This window comes from Dermacentor albipictus, chromosome 4, assembly GCF_038994185.2.
Source record: "Dermacentor albipictus isolate Rhodes 1998 colony chromosome 4, USDA_Dalb.pri_finalv2, whole genome shotgun sequence".
In the NCBI taxonomy this organism is placed as follows: domain Eukaryota; kingdom Metazoa; phylum Arthropoda; class Arachnida; order Ixodida; family Ixodidae; genus Dermacentor; species Dermacentor albipictus.
In genome coordinates, this window is record NC_091824.1 from 78,012,313 (window position 1) to 78,032,483 (window position 20,171).

Here is a 20,171-nt window from a genome sequence, read left to right on the forward strand (position 1 = left end):
CACGCTTCCTTTCCCGTTCATTCCTCAATGCGTAGCTCCTTTCTGTTCTTGTCCTCCTGCCACCACTCGTTGGCCCCACGGACTATTCGAAGCATCTTCTTGGTCCCTAGGGGCCACGATAACGTTCGAAAAATCAGCCAGTTGGAAAAAAATGAATGCATGCATTTCACTGCCCTTAAGGGCTCAAACCGCCACAGGCACATTCGAAAAAGCTCTGAAGGCCTCTCGGTACACTTATTAGGCATATTGGTGCTCCTACTGTGACAGGAGATACCGGGTGCACGTGCATACTGTGTCCCGTGGCAATTGCCCCTTCCCACGCTTGTTATGCTTCACCGCAATACTTTTGTGTAAGCCTCACCAAGTAAGATTTCTGTACAGAAGCGAAGTTGACTTTCGGGAACCGGCGTTATGCAACTCACAGTGCTTTCCGAGCTTCGAAGCCAATTGCGAGGACCACAGAGGCGGAGTCAATGCCATTGCTGACAGAGGCGAATTCTTTCAATGAAAAACACGGCGCCCAATGGTAAGAAGCTTAATAGCGAACGTCTAAGCAGTTAGGCCTAGCGTTGCCTCAGTGGTGGCTACGGCTTCCATCGGATCTGCGTGCGAGAGCGCCGGTTCCAGGTGGCGAGGTAATCAAAACGGCAGCGGTGGTGGCTTTGATTAATGCCTTTTGGGACCTGCCGTCATGGCAAGAAGTCCGGAAAATCGGACGGCGAAGGGTTCTTGCGTGCGAAATTTCAGACGTTCTGATAGTGATTCTATAGGGTACGTGGTGGTGGCGCGAAACCATCCGAATGATCAGGCATCCGGAGAGTCGGTCGTTGACTGTACACTGACAACTCCTCCAGCCGACGACAGGGCGTCAAAGACGATCCATTACGATTCCTGTCTATTACTCGAGCCAGCATTACCACGACTTTCGACCCTTTCAACAATATTTCCGCTAATTTTCCCCGATAGAAACACAAATTCCCTGAGTTTTCCCAGACTACTCAAAATCCCTGAGAATTCCCGGTTATCCCGGTTGGTAGACACCCTGGCTGCAGCTCTGGCGTTGGCTGAGGAGCGTTTCTGCCGGCCTCTCTGTCACCGGCACCTGTTCTGGCATGGGACACGGAATCGGAGCGGCCTCCTACACGCTGCTGAAGTTCCCGGCGCCACTGTTGGAGAAGGGACCTGCTGGCGCGGTTACTGCATCAACGCGACAAGTTGTCTAAGCACGGAGACCACGTGTGGCTCCAAACCCGGTGGCGCAGCCGCGTCCAGCGACTCGGAGACGGAGAGCGACGACGACTGGACCGTTGAAGGAAGCCACCAAGGCATGCAAAGCCAAGCTGTCGAATAAAAATTGGAGGACGCTTAAGCTTCGCCTTCAAGAGTGGGACGCGACAGCGTTCCCGTCGACCCGCCAAGGGGTATAAGACAATGCGCTACGGCACAGCGATCACTTACGATGCGCCCCGCATCGGACTTAGCGCCCACCTATCACGCGGTGAGCGTCAAGCAACGCAGCGTTCGGCGCGGCGACGAAACGTGCGCCTGAGCGAACGAAACGAACCAAAGAACTCGGTGTCTCGGAGGGGAAACGATCTACGCCGCCAGAGAGATAGATAGTAATCTAAACCGGAAGCACGGCGAAGCGTCGTCAGGGGAGAGGGAGTCCCGCGACGCGCCTGGCAGCGGTCCCAATGCGCGCGCGGCGCTCCTCCTGTCGGGGCAGCGCCGTACATTGAGAGGAGGGGGTCTTCTGTGTTTGCCGCAAGATGGCTCTGCGTGTGCGGAAAGCGCAGAAGAAATGCAGCGGAAACGCACTTCGCAACTCGTGTAATTGTGACTTCTGTACGTTACATGTTCATAATTACCGATATACACCGCAGTATAACTTTCCACGGCTCGTTTCGAAGGCAACACCGCATTCACTAGAGGCGCGTTTGCACCGCTTGGAAGCATCGAACTCGTGGCTGAGTGGTAGCGTCTCCGTCTCACACTCCGGAGACCTGGGTTCGATTCCCACCGGGCCAATCTTGGAAGTTGCTTTTTATTTATGAAGCGCCTGCCGTGATTTATCGCTCACGGTCAACGCCGACACCCGACGCCGACGACACCGGCTTTTCTGCGACACGAGCTCCTTAACGCTATCGCGTTAAAACGGCTCGGAAAAACCGCTCATTGGGTAGCAAAGCCGAGAACAATAGTGGCGCGTCGTCCTCAACTGAGCCCGAGGAGGGCGAAGTCTCGGCCTCTGGTGGCGGTTCCTCGGCGCCGGGCGGCGGCATCGAAGACGGCGATAACGACGATTCCGAAGAGGAGTGCAACGACGGCTACGATGAGAACCTCATGGGCGCTTGAGGTCAGTTGCTAACAGTGGTGGAAGTGGCACCGTTTGAGCGACGATGATTGTCGTCTGCGATCTTCCCGTCCTGTTCACTGCGTGGTGCGGCGCGGTGCCGTGTGGTCTCTGTGCGGTCGAATGGCAGCGAGCGAGTGGCTGCTACTTCCGGGGACCTTCTGCGTGCACTCGTCAGAACGAGGTCGAGGAGGAAGACGGGACCAGCTGTGCCTCCGGGAATGGTTTAGGACTTTCTGGTTCCTGCAAGACCTCGACAACTCGGAGGCTCCACCGCCTGATCTGCCGTATCTTCGTGAAGCGTACGTCGGGGAAGCCAGCCAGGTTTAGGGCCTTCGGGTTCCTGTAAGACCTTGGTGACTCGGACGTTGCCTCCTCCGCCGATCCTCGTTCGGTGCAGTAGTCTGCAAGGTTCGCCCGCTGCCGGGGGTCGCTGGAAGCCGCCGTGGGCCAGTGCAATCATCGCCTTCGTAGTCCGGACGGGCAATATGGGTACTCCGGCATTAGAGCTGGCAGTCGAAGAGGTGGATGACAAAGTGACTCGTGAGCGCTAGCGCGAGCGGTGGTTCAAGGCTCTGCTGGGCGCTCTTGGGTGCGGGCGGCCAGATTGCAGGGCCTACTGGCGTCGACTGAGGGACCGCGCCGTTCTCAGAGTGTATAATTAAAGAACACATACTGTGTCCCGTGGCAATTGCCCCGTCCCATACTTGTTATGCTTCACCACGTAACATTACTGTACTAAGGCGAAGCTATCAGGAACCGGCATAATACAACGCGCTCTGCTTTCCCAGCTTCGAGGCTAATCGCGAGGACCACAAAGGCGGAGTCGGTTCCATTGCTGACAGCGGCGAATTCTTTCAATGTAAAACAGGGCACCGAACGACAAGAAGCTTAACAGCGAACATCGAAGCAGCTACGCCTAGAGCTGCTGCTGTAGTGGCTACGGCTGCAAGCGGATCCGCGTGCGAGAGCGCCGTTAGAGGCAGCGAGGTAATAAAGATGGCGACGGTGGTGGCTTTGTTTGGTTATGCCAGTTCGTACGTGCAGTTACGGCAAGAAGTACGGAAAATCGGACGGCGAAGGGTTCTTGCGTTCGAAATTTCAGACGTTCTTATACATTGACTCTATGGGGTACGTGGTGGTGCCGCAACGCCGTCCAAATTATCGGGCGTCCAGAAATTCTCCAGCCGATTACACGGCGTGAAAGTAAATTCGTAGCGATTCCTCTTACTCGAGCCAGCATTACCGCGTCTTTCAGTCCCTTTCAATAAATTACAGCTAAATTTTTTCGGATAGCACAAATTCCTCGAGTTTTCCCCGAGTATTTCCGGAATATTCAAAATCCCTGAAGATTGCTGCGATTATAAGCCTTAATCACTCTTTAGCACCTTATCTATGCGCGTCGAACCCTTCTCAACCGTGATGAGGCCCATATAACCACTCAACTCATTGACTGCTTATCGGTCAGTGTTGTGCGACACGAAGCGCATGAGCCCTCAGAGATCAGTGGCATTTCGGACAGCCAAGCAACGTTCCAACGGAATGTGCATGCCACGACTACCGAAACACATCAGGGATGTGGCTTGTTTGGCATTACTTTCTCGCAAAGTTGAAATTTTTCTGATGTGTACAATGCTCCAAGTCAGCTCTACATGTAGTCTTAAACATGACTTTTATTCCAGCATCACCAAATCTTTCAACAATGCATCCATAGAAACTGTTCGCCTATGACATTAGTTTTGCACCGCTGGTACAACACATTCATACGGTACAGATATATTTACCTTCAGCAAGCATAGGTGTTTAACCCAGTGGGTAAGACACTCTGCTTCTCAGCGAGGAGTCATAGCTTCAGAGCTCACCACCACCAATCTTTTTCCCTTCGTATTTATTTTGTTCTATATGTCAATGTTCTTATAGTGCTTCAACTTGCGCAACAGATGGGTTTCCTCGTTGGATAGGCATAGAAATGCTTATGCATATAGAAGAAAAAAAGGACAGCAGTAACTATAATGTTGCGTTCAAAGGGCCTTGGTGGTTCACATTTCAATGAAACTAGTCAGTTAAGAATATTATGTTATGGTTTACATGCTCAGAACCAAATTTGCAGTGAAACATTGTTTTAATTCCTGTACTTTCACAACATAAGAAAATATGTTTGAACAGGAGACATTGTTGGTTTATTATGGCTGCATGCACAGTCCACTGTGGTTATGCATACGTATGAGCCCTGATTAGCTACCTCCTCCAGTTAATATCTGGCGTGAAGGTTTCATTAAGAACCACGACAGTGCGGCGACATCAAAAGTGCACGAGAGCACTCTATCGTTCCTAGCTCACTCGTGGTCATCCTGTTCACATCAGAGTTAAAGACCTTTTTCAAAGCTGAGTGTAGCCTAATCTGTAAAAATATTCATTCATATATATGACAGACAACTATTTATTTGCTAAAAGGCAATGTCTGCAAAAGAATAGAACTTGTGTTACACCTTAGTAAACAGTTCTAGACATTGTGTAACCAGAGTTAGGGGGAAGCAAACTGCCTAGCGTACAAAAGAATGCAGAAGTGTACACTAAGGAAGGCAAAACGAGTACAAAACAAGCACGGTATGGTGCTTTGGGTATGCAAGGACACTTGTGTGTGCTACTTTTAACCCCCCCACTCCCGCCTCAATGGTACTGCAGGGTACGCTGATACTGCAATGTCGGAGAATTCTTTTACAGGTGTACCACGCCACACTTTAGTCTGACTGTGTCCATAGTTAGCACACGTTTATTCCCATTTTGTAGAGTTTCAGGCATCGGGCTGCACTCGGAAGGCATGGTATGAAGTTGGAACCGGTAGCGCCATCTCTTTTTCCTATTTAGGGCGCATTATTCGCACATTAATACGATAAACTCGTCACATATATTGGCTAAGAAATGAAATGCATGGCAATCTGTGTCTGTCTGCAATCGCTATTCCAGCTACTCAAAGGTTATGAAAGAATCACAAAAGTGTGAAACTTTTATTTGCCAACAATATTTAAAATATTCTTCAATACATGCTTCATAGATTTTCAGCTGATCAAAATGTAATTTGTCATCTCCTCGCAATTTATATGCGCAGTGAAGTACACAATATTGTAAATACACGAAAAAATAACATAAGCTGTGCAACAACTTGCTATATTTAGTATCTCAATCACCTTTGAACACAGTTTGGGAGCAATACATGGCATCAACACGAAAAACTCTAAGCTCGTAAATACACCCTTTTTGTTTGTTTCAAAGCAGTCCTAAGTTAAAACATATTTGACCAAGCATGCCGCTTGGCTAAACATTAACTGCTTTAAGCATACTAGTAGTTCTGCACATCTGCAACACACCAAACATGCTGTGTCGCTGCAAAAATGAAGGATCAAATGAATACATTAACAAAATGTAAAATAATAGAGAGAGAGACGGCAGAGTTACTAAGACATCTTTCACTGCACAAGGGAGTGCGCAGCGTATCATTCTTTGCAGGTGTTATGTACTGATGAAACAGTGCACTCTTCAAAAATTGCAGTTACTCCATACAGCCTTGCTTTTGCTGTATGGAACTTTGAAGTATAACGCAGCTGATCACATAAAAGCAGCAAGCTGCGATTCACTTCCAGCATTTGCTTCAAATAGATCACATGAGAGCGCAAGCTTCACTCAGCTCAACTCCAATATTTCTGTCAGTCACAGAGAAGAGCATGCAGAGCAAATTTTTCAGTATGACACCCTTATATAACAGTCCCATTTCCAAATACTTTGGGAAGGGTAAGTATTACAACTAAGTAAACTTTACTGCTTTGTTTATGTCACCAGATCACAAGAAAAATGAAAGCTGGCAACTGCTGATTGCAAATTCATAAATTTTTATACCAGTAGATCTTCTGGCAATATTAGAGACAAGAATTTTTTAGTGCCTAAGTATAAGGAATATATACATTAGTGCATGACAAGCAGTGTTTAGCACATAGATGCGAAAAAAAAAAGGTCAGATCACAAAAATGCCTCCTAACAGCACAGAAGAGGCAATACTTGCACAGTTTAAGACAATGTTAATATAGACTGTATTTATTTTTCTCCTTGCATAAAGGCAACACCGGCAGCAAGGTTAACAGAGATATGGGTACAACACTTCCAGATAGCAGTGACCTGGAAAAAGCAAAAAAATATCCTAATTGACGGGCACAGCTGCATGCCCAAGATGCATAAAAACATGTAATTTTTATAGCCAGTACTATTAATTTAAATAATGATGGCTAACAGCTAAACAACAATGAGGCATCATGAGCCTTTGTCGTCCCTGTCGCTGCTGTTTCGATTCATAAATCTCTGGAAGAGATTGTAGGTGACGCCAAGCATCAAGCACCCGATCACAGTTCCCTGCGCAGACACACGGAGCTGCATCAAGAAGAGGGAGGGGTCGAGCTTCTTGCGCCTCCGGAACAGGAAGGCCCCGTATGTGCAGACAAAGACGCAACCAGACAGACCTGGAAGCCAAAGATTTGTGGTCAAGCAAAAAGGACACCTGAAACGATTGTAGGTAAACCCAAGAGAAACACTTAGACACAGGGAGTGCCACAGAAAGCTCTCGCACAAAATTTTCTTGAGCTACAAGTGTTCAAAAGATATCTTACCCTCAATCCGCTTAACCCTATGCAGTTTTGCATTCCTTTCCTACGCCTCCTTTCTCACTGTTGTGGTGACTGTGGCCTCAATTGTGCAGTTTATATGCAGCACCCAAACCTGCTACAGTGTGCACTCACTGCTACACATTTCTGAAGCACATGTAGCATGTGGAATTGAGTGATAGATCCTTGAAGCAGAAGTTAAGGTCCAGTGCTGATAAGTCGCAGCATGACACGGCCATGCACGGGACCAGGCGCATTCCTATGAATTTCCTTCTCATGATCAGGGTTCCCTGCAATTATTTGACCTAGGTAAATGTACTCCTCCACAGACTCTAGAGGCTGACTGGTGATCCTGAACTCTTGTTCCCTTGCCCGGTTATTCATCACTTGTCTTCTGCATTGATCTTCAACCCCACTCTTACACTCTCTCTGTTAAGATCCTCAATCATTTCTTGTAACTCGTCTGAAGTGTTGCTGAATAGAACAATGTCATCGGCAAATCAAAGGTTGCTGAGGTCCTTACTCCTAAGCCTTTCCAGTTTAATAGCTTGAATACTTCTTCCAAGCACGTCGTGAATAGCACTGAAGAGATTGTGTCTCCTTGTCTGTCCCCTTTCTTTATAGGTATCTTCCTACTTGTGTAGAATTAAGGTAGCTGTGGAATCTCTGTAGATATTTTCCAAGATATTTACATCTTCATCATCAGCCTGTTTTCTGTCCCCTTCACATTAACATTTTTTCTGTCAGATTGAACAACAATATGCTGAGATATCTCTATTGGGCTCAACCATCAAGGCCATGCTACGGCAAATTATCGAGGTCATGAAGTTTCTACTGTCTGGTTTAAATACACCAATGGTGCAGACAGCTGCAAAAATAATGCACACTATAGGTGGCCTCCTGGCTGCGCAGCAGTAGCCTTGGCCCCTGCCCGCTGAGATGCACATAATGTAAAGTGCGCACACACTCATTGCACAGAAACAATATACAGTCGCCGACTGATTTTTCGGACTCCAAAAATTCCGACATGCTCGATTATTCGGTCTACTTTGCGGCACCGCCATTCTCCCCATAGACCATAATGTATAACAACTGTTGAAAATTCGGATATCTTTCAACTTCTCGTCTGATTTTTTTGGACACTCCTTGAGCCAACTCGATCGAGAGCATCATGCACCGACTCTGACCAGTGCATGGTTCGACTTGCTGAACGCCATTTTTGTTTTGAATGGAGCTTCCTTGCTGCCCCATGAAGTGGCGCTACTGCAAAGTCCCGCTCATCATCACCCGCCGTGGTTGCTCAGTGGCTATGGTGTTAGGCTGCTGAGCACGAGGTCGCGGGATCGAATCCCGGCCACGGCGGCCGCATTTCGATGGGGGCGAAATGCAAAAACACCCGTGTACTTAGATTTAGGTGCACGTTAAAGAACCCCAGGTGGTCGAAATTTCCGGAGTCCCCCACTACGGCGTGCCTCATAATCAGAAAGTGGTTTTGGCACGTAAAACCCCACAATCTCTAATCTATCCCGCTCATCATCGTTGCTTCTACCTGGTTCAACAGAGTGGCTACAGCAGTTTGGGTCTCAGCTTAGTAAGCCATGTCAAGACAATCCAGCAGCTGATTTGTTTCTTTGCGCACGACGCTGCGAGTAGGCCATGTTTTTCGTTTGTGCGAATGGTGTCGGCACGGTGGTGTTTGCTTTGTGTGCTGTGTGGAAGTTCCGGTGATCCAATGTAGCATGCGGAAACATCCCGTCAAGTGTCTAATGGCGCTGACAGTGCCGACGCAGAATGCGCTGGGGAATGCCGGCAAGAGGGTGCCGGGAGCCCTAGTATTTGTCGCCTTCCGATGTGCTCCCTACTGATGCCGAAAATGGTTCGCGAGACCTGCGCAGTGGTTGCACTGCGATTCCGGACACCGTCTCATTGCTGACACTGCTGTACTGACATGCGCAGAACTCGACGACGGCGAGATCATTTGTCAGGTTTCTGCTGCAACACCGAACGATGACTCCGAGTCGGAAGATGACGCACCATGTGCTACGCTGCCGTCGCATGCGGTGCATGTACAAGCAGTGACTGTGCTTTCAGCCGCCTATCGTGACCGTATGACCCTCTCCGAGGTTCAGGCTTATCTGATTGCGCGTAAACAGAACAGTGTGCAACGGCGCATTCATGATTTCTTCAAGCCTACTGCCGAGCCTGAATAAGTGCGTGGAAATAACGGATTTCATTTTTTTTTCTTTATCTGCTTTTTCAGACACCTGTTTATTCGGACATTTCTGCAGTCCCCGTGAGGTCCGAATAAACGGTCGGCGACTGTACATACTGTGCTGCTCTCATCAACTTCATGATACCAGTTTCCTTCGTCTTCACAACCTATCTGTTGCTCCCCCAAATTTCATCCACAGCATGCAGGCACGAGGCACTTAACTCAGAGCGACCTCTCCACCTTTCGGTCATTAAAGTTCCTTTCTCTCTCAACCTTGTTCCCTTGACAACTGCCGAAAGTGTAATAAAAGCCGAGATATTTTCGTGAAAAAGCAGGCTAAATTCACACCTCGTCTTATACAGTCGAACCAGGACATATCGAATTCGACGGGGATAGGAAAATAGTTCGATATAGCGAAAATTCGATATAAAGATATAGGCCAAAAAAGCAATCGCGATCATAAAAAATTGTGGCTTACAGATTGGAACAGCCGCGAATCACATAGCATGTGCACACAATATGAAAGCGCTTTATTTCACGAAAAAAAAATAACTAATTTTTGGCTGCTTTTTACTCTGGGAAATGAAGTATAAAACACTAGTCTCAATCTTCTTGAGACTGTCCAGGTGCGAGAGCCCAGTGCCTTCCATTTTGCCGCAACAGCACCAAATCAGGCTGAACGCTGACGCCAGTTCAGTGGCTGTGCACAGACGCGTTTCATCGAAAACACAGTTGCCCTCGTCGTCGCTGGAATCGCCGTCTTGAACGCTATTCCGGCCGCAAAATCCTCATCAGCGAGGTCGGCTACCGCTTGAACTTTGCTGTCAGCGTTAACGAAGTCATCAACAGTAACTTCGGACGGGATGGCGCCAGGAAAATTGGACAAGTCGTGGAACGCGTCCTCTAGGCACTCATCGTCATCTAAAGCTTCCGGACATTCATCTCCGGCCACTTCAAGACAGTTGGCTACTGTGGCCTGCTTCACGTTGCCCCAAGCTCCGGTAATCATCTGGATCACGCCGAGCAGGTCAATCTTGAGATCGGTCCCCATGCGAAGGTTTATGAGGAGCCATTGAATAAGTCGCTTCCGATAGCCTACCTTGAATGCCTTTATGATCAGGGGCTGCAGTCTCGCTGTGGTGTTCGGCGGGAGAAACTTCCATTCGATGCGCTGCAGCTTGCAAGTCGTTTGATGGGCCAAACAGTTGTCTACCAGAAGGCAAACTCGACGGCCCGACTTGCCCAACTCAGCGTCCCAAGCCTGCAGCCATTCAACAAAAAGTTTACGTGTCATCCAGGCCTTCCTATTACAGCCGTAGTGGACGGGAAGCTGTTCACAGTTCTTGAAGCAGGGCGGTGACTTGCTCTTCCCGATCACGAATGGCCGCAGCTTGCACGAGCTGTCCATGCTGGCTGCAAGCAGCACCGACACACGCACTTTGCTCATTTTACCGCCGTGGCATGAGGTTCCACGAAGAGCGAGTGTCTTATTCGGCAACATTTGCCAAAAGAGACCAGTTTCGTCTGCATTGAAGATTTCTGCACGGAAAACTTCTCAGTGATCTTCGGCCACTCCTCAGAAAGCCACTGCTGCATCTCCTGGCTGCTGACAGCCCCACTTTCGCCTGAAATGGCCTTTCCTACAATGCCGTGGCGGTTTTTAAACCGTTGCAGCCATCCAGTACCACCACAAAAGTTCTCTTCGCCAAGAGCCGTAGCAAACCATTTGGGCTTTTCGATGAACATCGGGCCATCCACGGGAACATTTTTCGCTCGGATTTCACGAAACCACGTATAGAGTGCCTTCTCCACTTTGTCAAAAGCAGCAGGGCGCACACGACACGCTCCCGAGCGACTTTCCTCACCAGCTTTAAGCTTGATGTCCTGCTTGTTTTTTAACAACGTACCTAAGTACTCTGCGGAATGCTGAATGCGTCTGCCACGGAGGACTTCTTTTCTCCCTTGTTGACACGCCGGATTACTTCAAGCTTTTTTGCAAAGTCCAGATTCTTCCTCTTTTTTTATGTCCGCGTTTGCCATAGCTCACCAGATGACCACAATCACACACGCTACACACGGCATGTTGAAACAGAGGTACGCACAACAAAACGCGCGATGCGCAGATGGAGCAGTCCAAGCGAAGCCTGTTCGAGCGGCAGTCAACGGGGCTGCGAAGGAACGACAAAGGGAAAAGAAAGAAGAGAGTGGAGAAAAAGATCGGCAGAATATGCCGTCGAAGGTGCTGTGTTCGTTTTTTGAGCCCTCTCTGGATCTCTTGTCTCCCCTGGCCCACGAGCGACCGTGCCGACCGCTCACTCGCTCTCTCTTTTCCCAGGAAGCGTGGCTTGGAAACGTTGCTGTGTCTCCATGCCACGCACTCTCTTCGCTGAGCTCCAATGCCCTTGCCCAATGCACACGCCGGCGGTAGAGGAGGAGTGAGAGAGCTCGCGCCGGTGGGGCGCAAGAACGGGGGAAAGGCTCCGCGTCTCTGCGAACGGGGGAAAGGCCGCGCATGCACAGAGGAGGAGCCTGCTGACTGACCCTGCAGAAATGTTTTCCCCTGAGGACCGGACACGAATGTCTTTGGGAAAAGCGCACCTTCCAGGGGCGCAGCGCGGTGTTCGATATATCAAATGTCCGACGAAAATGAAATTCGATATACTACGCAATTGTCCTATACTTTTACATAGTATTTTCAAGGGGGTCATCTGTGTGTTTGATATGGCCAATAATTCGAAATATGCGGGTTCAACTGTATAGCGGTCTCTAGCAAAATGCAAGTCCTTGTCCAACAACCTACGGTACACATATTGGCAAATGCATAGCCAAAGTGTATCCATATCTGAATGCAATTTCTGATATTTTTCTTATTCCTGGTCGCCGTGTCTTTTGGTGTGTGCTCTTGCAATAGACCTTGTATACGATTTTTTTTTGTCTGGTTGGCACACGGAGGCAGTTTTAGGCAGCGTTCAAGGTGAAAGTTTTAGACTCTGCAGAAGCCAATGGCAACATGGTTGCTCAGCGCCAGCTTGGCCTTTCTATAAAAGAATGCTGGCATAGCGGACACAAAAAGGCAAAAAAGAAAAAAAAAAAAGAACTGTCGGCATGCACCCGACTTAACATGTAATTTCTTGGTTGTCATGCTGTGCACCTATAGCTTGAAGACGCACTTCTGCAATTTGTGTAAGAGCATTGTAGCATGCTCGCTACTGGTGACAGTGCTGTTGTGAAAATAAATTTGTTTTGGTGATTTTGTAGTTTTCCCTTTTTCTCATTTTTTACTTTCAGTTAAGAGTTCCTCTTATATCCTCATACGGCTAATATTCCGGTTTAGACGTTAGCCCTGTGTATTGCCTTCACCTTCATAACACAGACAGCTCTGGTATGACAACCACTTTACTCTTTATTTGCTCAGTCTTATTGTCGGGCTAATACTTCTGTCATTTATCTGCTTCAAGCAGCCTTACAAGTGAAACAAACTTAGATCCATTGAGTTCATGGTAAGCTTTTCGTTGTGCTTCAAAAAGGAAGGCCCTTGAAAACCAGTCCCTTGGCATGCGTAAATATCATGCCAAGGCTTGCCAATGAGAGCTTAAAAATGAGAAAAGCAATGTGGAAGTCTGGAACTTTACCTTAGCAACAGTCAGCCCTAGGGTTGCCAACCATCCTAAATTTAGGACGGTCCTGACATGACCCAATCAAAAGGGTCAAACGTCCAGACTTTTGCTTTTTTTTTTCCTTCTCCACTAGACAACAATAAATAGACCAGGTTTGCTTCCTATAATGCCTGACAGCTCGTTTGCAAATTCTTCTTTTTTTATGTTGTGTTGCATTGTCATAAACATAAAAGCGGTTTTGTGTTTGCTGTGGCTCTTGTTCTGTTGTAGTGTCTAAACTGTAGGGGTGTGCAAATAGTGGTTTTTGAGATTGAAATGAATACGAATTGAACATTGCCAGAAACAAATCAAATTGAATAGCTTTCAAATAGCTTTCGAATAATGAACAGCCATTATTATAGTAACTATAAAACATTGTTCACATCCTAGTATTCCTACTGTTAGCAAGCTACTGTCATAACACAGTACATTATGAAGCGTTTATCAAAAAATTATACAGAAATTCAGACCATGTCTTCAAATGTATAGGCACTTTTTGGCTCTGCTGTTATTTAGCTTTTGATTTTGTTTTCCAAATTTAAGTTGGCCCATCGCCAAATCTAAAGTTGGCCAAACGCCAAATTTCAAGCTGGCCCACCCCTACTACAGGTGTCCTCATGCAATTTCTATGGAGCCCTATGCATCCCAATAGGTAAGGTGTCACCCTTTTCATGTTAGGGACATGATTTTGCTAATAAAATTCGTTGTGATCAATTTTCTTTATTTTAATTGTTCCTTACTGTTTATAGAGCCACCAATCATCCACATTTACACTTATAACTAATGTATTTGGCCGACACCATATAAAAGGCAGCTAGCATGATTTGGTGGATTATAGGAGGAACAGAGGACAAAAAGAAGTTTAGCACACAAATCTTTCTGAAAGCACTATCGACATGTCTTTCTAGCACCAATTTGCCCAGGTAGCTGTTGATTATTTCTTACTCTACTAAAAGATGCAAGTAATGAGTAAGGTCATTCTGTGCCAAAAGAAGATTGGATACAGTCGCAACCTGTGCCTCTAACCATGCATTTTGGGTTTATTGCCCAGAAACAACAAAAGGCGTTAGGTTTTGTTTGACAATGCTTCTGCATGAGCACCACGTCTCGCACTATACGTGTCTTGACATTGTTATAAAATCATTTTTTTTGTATAAAAAACAAACCATAGGAGTTCAGAGTGCCCCAAGGACGCACTACAGTATATGCATTCTGGAAGGTTTTATGGAAAAACAGCGGCACGAGTGTTCCTCGGGCACCGAACACAGTGAAGACACAGACATGGCCTCCTCCACAATGACAATACAGACAATGTTGCCTTTAGGCAATGGTAGGACCTTTTCATTAGCAGAGATAATTTGCAAGGGGGTACCAAAGTAAAAAAATGGTTCATAGTAACAAAGTAGTATAATAAATTATTTGGGGCATTCCTTGACATTATAAGTAATTTTTTGGCGAGTTTAGAGGGTCTGAATTTTCACTTAAAAGGAAAGACGTCACAACTGCCATGTCCGTAGTTTTTAAATGATGCAAACCAAAAGGCTATATTGTTGGAAACTTGCAGTTGGAACAAAGCAACAGTATACACATATTCTCACCTTCCTTTTTAATGAAAGAGAAGAAAGAGAGTTAACCAAGAGGCCCGACTTTATTAATCATATAATAAGCCAACAAACAAAGGCACCAAGGACAACACAAGGAAAATTACTTGTACTTACTAATTGAAATAAAGAAATTATAAATTAATGGAACCGAAGGTGGATGAAAAAAATGGCCAGGCTTAGCTTGGTTAAGCCAAGAATGCATTGCATATTGCGCGAGTTGGGGCCCAGCTTTTCCTCCGGCTGTCGTGATGTCACGTCACGTGGTTGCGCTAAAGGTCAATGGTGGCTGCCCGGCTGCGGCCAAGGGCTGAACTGAGTAATTGCAATATGCAACGCATAAAAATAGAAGCAACTTAATAACAAAGATTGCAAACTTAAAAGAGAATAGGCCCACATATGAGACGCGCAGCAATGAACAATGGCTCATACCCTCAATGGTGGCTGCCCGGCCGCGCCCAAGGGCTGAACTGAGTGATTGCAATATGCAACGCATAAAAACAACTTGCTCCCAGGTGGGGAACAATCCCCCGTCTTCGCATTACGCATGTGATGCTCCACCAATTGAGCTACCGTGGCGCTGCCTTCCCATCCACTTTCTGGGGCATTTATCTGTTACTACTAGAACTAACCCTGGGAATGTTAGCCAGCGCCACCACTCACAAACCTTGGCAGCGGATGTGGAACATCCTTTCAGCTGTAAGCGTCACGAGTCCCTTTTCAGCTGTTCATGTTAAAAATCAGGTCATAGCATCAAACGAGAAACCCATTGCTGTTTTGTTGACGTTAGTATTACAGTGCCACAGAATTACACGACATAAGGCATAATCACTCTGATGGTGGTTCCACAAATTGAAATGGCATTTTTTTAAAGAAATCATAGACCTACCGATGATCATAAAGGGGGACTCCCTGGCCTTTCGCTTGAATTTCTGGGTCGCTGTTTCTTCTTTGTATGGCACATCGACCGCCGAAAGCTGTGACGCCATCTTTTTGTCATTGTCAGTCATGAATGCCTGGAACATAAGAGAAAAGTTAAATCAAGTTCTGGGGTTTTCCGTGCTGCAACCACAAATTATGAGGCACACTGTAGCACTATCCGGATTAATCTTGACAAGCTAGGGTTCATTAATGTGCACTCAATGCACGATACACAAGCAGTCGAACCCACGATGTCGTACCCAGCATCACAATGACAATGCCTTCAGCTGCCGCGGCAGGTTAGAAAAGAAAAACAAAGTAAATTACCAATACAACAGCAGATAATAAAAATGAAGCAAGGTGAGCAGCGAGTAAAAAACCAATGGCAGCGTTAACGTCTGTGAGCCTTGCTTTATGACAACTAGGAAATTAGGTATTTGCTTATGATCACAGCTAGCAGGCCCAGCAGTGTAATGACACTGTTTTGCTAAATCAGCCATAACTTGGAAGTGAGCAAAAAAAAAAAAGCACAAGGGCAAATGAGAGGCCCAACTCATTTGTTAGTCATGACCACAGTGATACCAGAATGATGATGTATGGCTTTTAATGGCCAAAGAGCGCCATGACATATGGTAATGAATTGTGTAAGTGATGAAATGGTCAAACTGAGCTGGAAAGGTAGATGTTGTGTGGCTGTAAGGAGGCCTAAAAATGGGTCGCTGTAAAGTGCGTAAAATGTACAAATATCAAAATAATGACAATAACTCATGATAAGAGGGCCTAAAAGTTTTGTTTTGAAAAGGTGATATAAATAAAAGGATGCATACAAGCACTTCTGCCTTCACAGGGCTCTTGAAGTAAAACAAGAGCTCAGAGGCACATGCTGTAAAGAGTTACGTGCGTGTAGCTATAGCCTCAAAGGCGAGGCTGTGTTACGCACGACGCAGCCAAATGATTTCTAACATATTAACTTCATCTAAAAAACTAAAAACCGTTTCTAGGTTAAAAAGCAGTTCATTACTAAAAAAGAATGCTGGGTGAAGTGGTATACACTGATACGCAGAATAGAAGTATTTTTTATGCTGATTTTCTATTTCCCTGTGCTGGATGAGGACGTGGAGAACTGTAAGGCTGCCACCACACCTTGTACATGAGGGAGGGTCACTTCCAGTCAGTAGATGAGAGTGGGTGCCAAAGGTGTGACCTATTCTTAATCAACAAAGAAGCACTTCCTTGTATTGTGTTGTTTTATCTGATATCCAATGCCCTAACTTGGGTTTGATCGAGTGCAGTTTATTGGATACCTCGGAATCCCATTGTTTTTGCCAGTGCTTCTTGAGCTTGTGATGTATGTATGGTTTAAGGTCAGACTGCTCAAACTGGCACTAGTTAAATGCCAGGTAACATGCCACAGTGGCATTTTAACAATTTCAAAGCCTTTTTTGGGGTGCACAGAGGATGGAATGCTGCAAATGACAAACTGCTGTCCTTCAAACAAACTCTGAAATATAATATTGCAACAGTGGCAGTAAAATGCTTGCACAAAGGGTCAATAATTGCAAATTATTTGGCAGCTTCTCCATGTGACCACTAATAACATAAGGATGGTTTCTTTTATGCAGAAAGTATTCATTTCGTTTCTTTAAAGCTAGGTGTATGTTAGCAAGGATCTCATATATGTGCAGCGCTGACATTTTACCAAGGTCTTTAAAGAGCCATCATTGCACACGCCTTCTCATTATAAAAGCGGTCTGTAAATGACCTTCCGATTTGAGTACCCGACGTCTGCTCCTTAGCAGCCTCAAACGCAGCCTCCTGTATTTTTGCGATATCTGCCCAGTGATGCCAAACTACGGTTGCCTACAAGGCACCACTTTTCCAATAGTTAGTCACAGTTTATGGAGCACAGTCAAGGTCAGCACAGCTTGCTTTCATTGCATATGACAAGAAGGAACGAAATTCAGCATGGAGTGGCGGCAAAACCTGGCAAATTTTGTCTGTGCTCTAGCAACAACACATATGAGATGTCTGGAAATCTGGAATTTCCTTAGTGGATTGCTGGTTCCCACGCATTACGGAGCGACTGGACAGGCATTGTAAATATACAGGAAGCTATGACAGAAGTAGCGCAATTCTACCTACTCGGCATGAAAAAGAAAGCATACCAATGAAGGCGGGTAACTGGCATGCGCATAATATGGTATCATCAAGTAACTGTCTCGGGCAAGGTGTCGCATATCTATCGAATGACTCCTGTTGCAAGAGCTATTATGCATCACCCACACCTACAAGTCAACCTTATAAAAATTGTGCAGATAAAGAACCCTTACTACAGCAGTAGTCATAGGCTTTTTCAGCTCTTGATATCCATCCACCTCTGAGCTGTGCCTCAAAATGAGATCCATGTACTACATAACCACTGTAGTTGTGTCAAGTATGTGCACAAAGACTGTACCAATGTTTCTTCAAAACTCGTAACATACCTGAAGCGAAAGCATTAATACTACAGAGTTCTAGTGTAAGCATACCCTCTTTAATCTAACATTTCCATTACTGAAAAAAAAAAGGCAGTAATCTCATGGTGAAAGTAATCCTGAAAGGGGTACCACAAGGCAACTCCAAGGTAATGAGACCCCAAGTGATTTTAGCAGAAGCAGACAAGCGTATCCATCTTGTGAATAATGTGATCATAATACAGTGAGCTAAAAGAACATACAAAGTATACCACCTGCAACAGTTAATCTAAGAAAATGCATGACAAAAAGAAGCTAGACGTCCCATCTATGGCCCTGTTAACAGCCTTTCATGCTAAGCTAGGCACAAGGTCACCATAGCAACAGGGTAATCACAACCAAAGGTCACAGCAACAAACCACTAAAAAAATTAATGTTATGGGTTTTAAGTGCCAAAACCATCATCCAATTATGTGGCGCAATGTAATGGGGACTCCGGATGAATTCTGACCACCTGGGGTCACTTAACGTGCAGCCAATGCACGATACACAGGCATTTTTGCATTTTGCTGAGGCGGTGAGGATCTGATCCCACGACCCCGTGCTTAGCAGTGCAACGCTGAAGCCACTACGCCACCAACAAGCCATTAAAACAAATTGTTGAAAGAGTAAACCATGGCAACAGCGACTGAGTTTTTGGCTCTTCATAATTTCTATTGTTGTAAACTTTGTCCAACTCGCTTACAACAAAAGGAGTTTGCTGACGCAAAGAACTTTTGCTTCTTAGATGTTATATAAAGTTTGCCACACCACAATGAGCAGACAAGCTAGAGTGACATCTGAAAAAAAAAAAAAAAACTGTGACATGATCAAACATCTTTGCTTGTCTGGCTGTAGCAGGAGCAGCAACAAGTATGTGGTTATTTTTTTTCATGCTCCCAGAGCTGTCGCTCAAGAAAGAAAATATTATTCCTGTAAGAATTAAATTATCAAGTTTTGCAGCCGCTCTTGCTCTCAAAACATGCCAATGATGTCCACATAATGAAGGATATATTTCTACAACTTAGATTTCTAGCACTTGTGAAACGGATAGCGGCCCGATACTTCGGAAGCAACGCCCATATAAAGCCAATACATTAATGTCTAGGAGAGCAGAGGTCAAGTGAACTGCTTAATGACATATTTTTTATTTTCCGTTTTCATTGGGTATTAGGGTCTGTTTTCTTTAGGTGCTTAGGCTGGTAAGGCATGCAGTATTTACTGCCGGGTAAATCTTGTTGAGTAGATCACAAATACGCCAAGTGACATGTTAAAATGAATGAACGATAATCAAAGTTATCTTATGCTGGACACATTGCACGCTTTAAACGAAACAAATAAAAGCAACGACATATGCATAAATCATAAACATAAAGCGCTACGTGGTTTAAACTACAGAAAACGGTACGATAAGCAAAATGTTGACACGAACAGAGCAAATGCAAATCCGTTTCATGCGGCGCTTATCGGTTTGCTGCACGAGCGGCGAGCAGGACCGTTAGGATACTTGCCGGCTCTAGATCCTTCGGTGAATAAAGGAGCAGCTGCAAAGGACGTGATGCGCAAACAATAATTTATCTGCTTTGGTCAAGTACCAAGTATTTCATAGAAGCTCAGAGGGCGCGAACACCGAATCATTCATTCAATACGGATGCTTTCCAATCTCCTTGGTTGCATCATACGTTACTGCAATGGTCGACAATTCTATCGCAACCGCCAAGGTCGAAGACCTATACAATCACGAACACCTATATATAACTACAATACTAGCAAGCAACTCAGGTAATAACAGCTCTGGCTTTTACATTTACTGCCGTGAATGCGTACAAATGCCGGTACGACCGCGATTGTTGCCCCATTCATTCTTCGAGCACGGTTTCAAGGTGCAATTAAGGTCGGCGAAGCATGAATAAAGCTAATTCATACCATCTGCGCGAAGCTGTGGTTCTTGTGGTCACCAAGGCACGGAAGTTTCGAAGCACTACAAGCTCAAGCACTTACCGGCTAGACAACTGAGCGGTAATTCAGGCCGACAAGGCCTTCAACAGCCCCGTTGCGCGACGATGGGGCAAGAGTGGGCTTGCCCGTCAGCACCAGCCCAAGGCGTCACATGCAACGTCAGTCTAACGTCACAGGACAACGCTTGAAATAATTGAAACAATCGCAACAGCAAGTATTCTGTCAAAACAATTGCCGCAGCTTTAATTAAAATTTTTAATTGTGCGTGTGATTCGTATTTTACAATTTAGTTGTGCCTGTGAAATGATCAACGCGACTTCCAGGTAGC

At 45.9% G+C, this 20,171-nt stretch overlaps 1 protein-coding gene across 1 annotated transcript; it reads right to left on the reverse strand.

Annotated features, from left to right (window-relative positions):
- Positions 1–5,347: 5,347 nt before the first annotated feature.
- Positions 5,348–19,967, reverse strand: LOC135916457 (HIG1 domain family member 1A, mitochondrial-like). Its single transcript, XM_070537168.1, has 4 exons — positions 19,811–19,967; positions 19,396–19,428; positions 15,361–15,487; positions 5,348–6,861 (listed from the first exon to the last, which is right to left on the reverse strand). The coding sequence occupies exons 1-4, from the start codon at positions 19,811–19,813 to the stop codon at positions 6,656–6,658; spliced, it is 369 nt and encodes a 122-aa protein (XP_070393269.1). The 5' UTR covers positions 19,814–19,967; the 3' UTR covers positions 5,348–6,655.
- Between the last annotated feature and the right edge of the window lie 204 nt (positions 19,968–20,171).

Coding starts and splice junctions, on each gene's coding strand:
- LOC135916457 (XM_070537168.1), bottom strand. Junction 15,488..19,395: donor CACCGAAGGATCTAGAGCCG/GCAAGTATCCTA, acceptor CTTATGTTCCAG/GCATTCATGACTGACAATGA. Junction 6,862..15,360: donor GTCCCCCTTTATGATCATCG/GTAGGTCTATGA, acceptor TTTGGCTTCCAG/GTCTGTCTGGTTGCGTCTTT.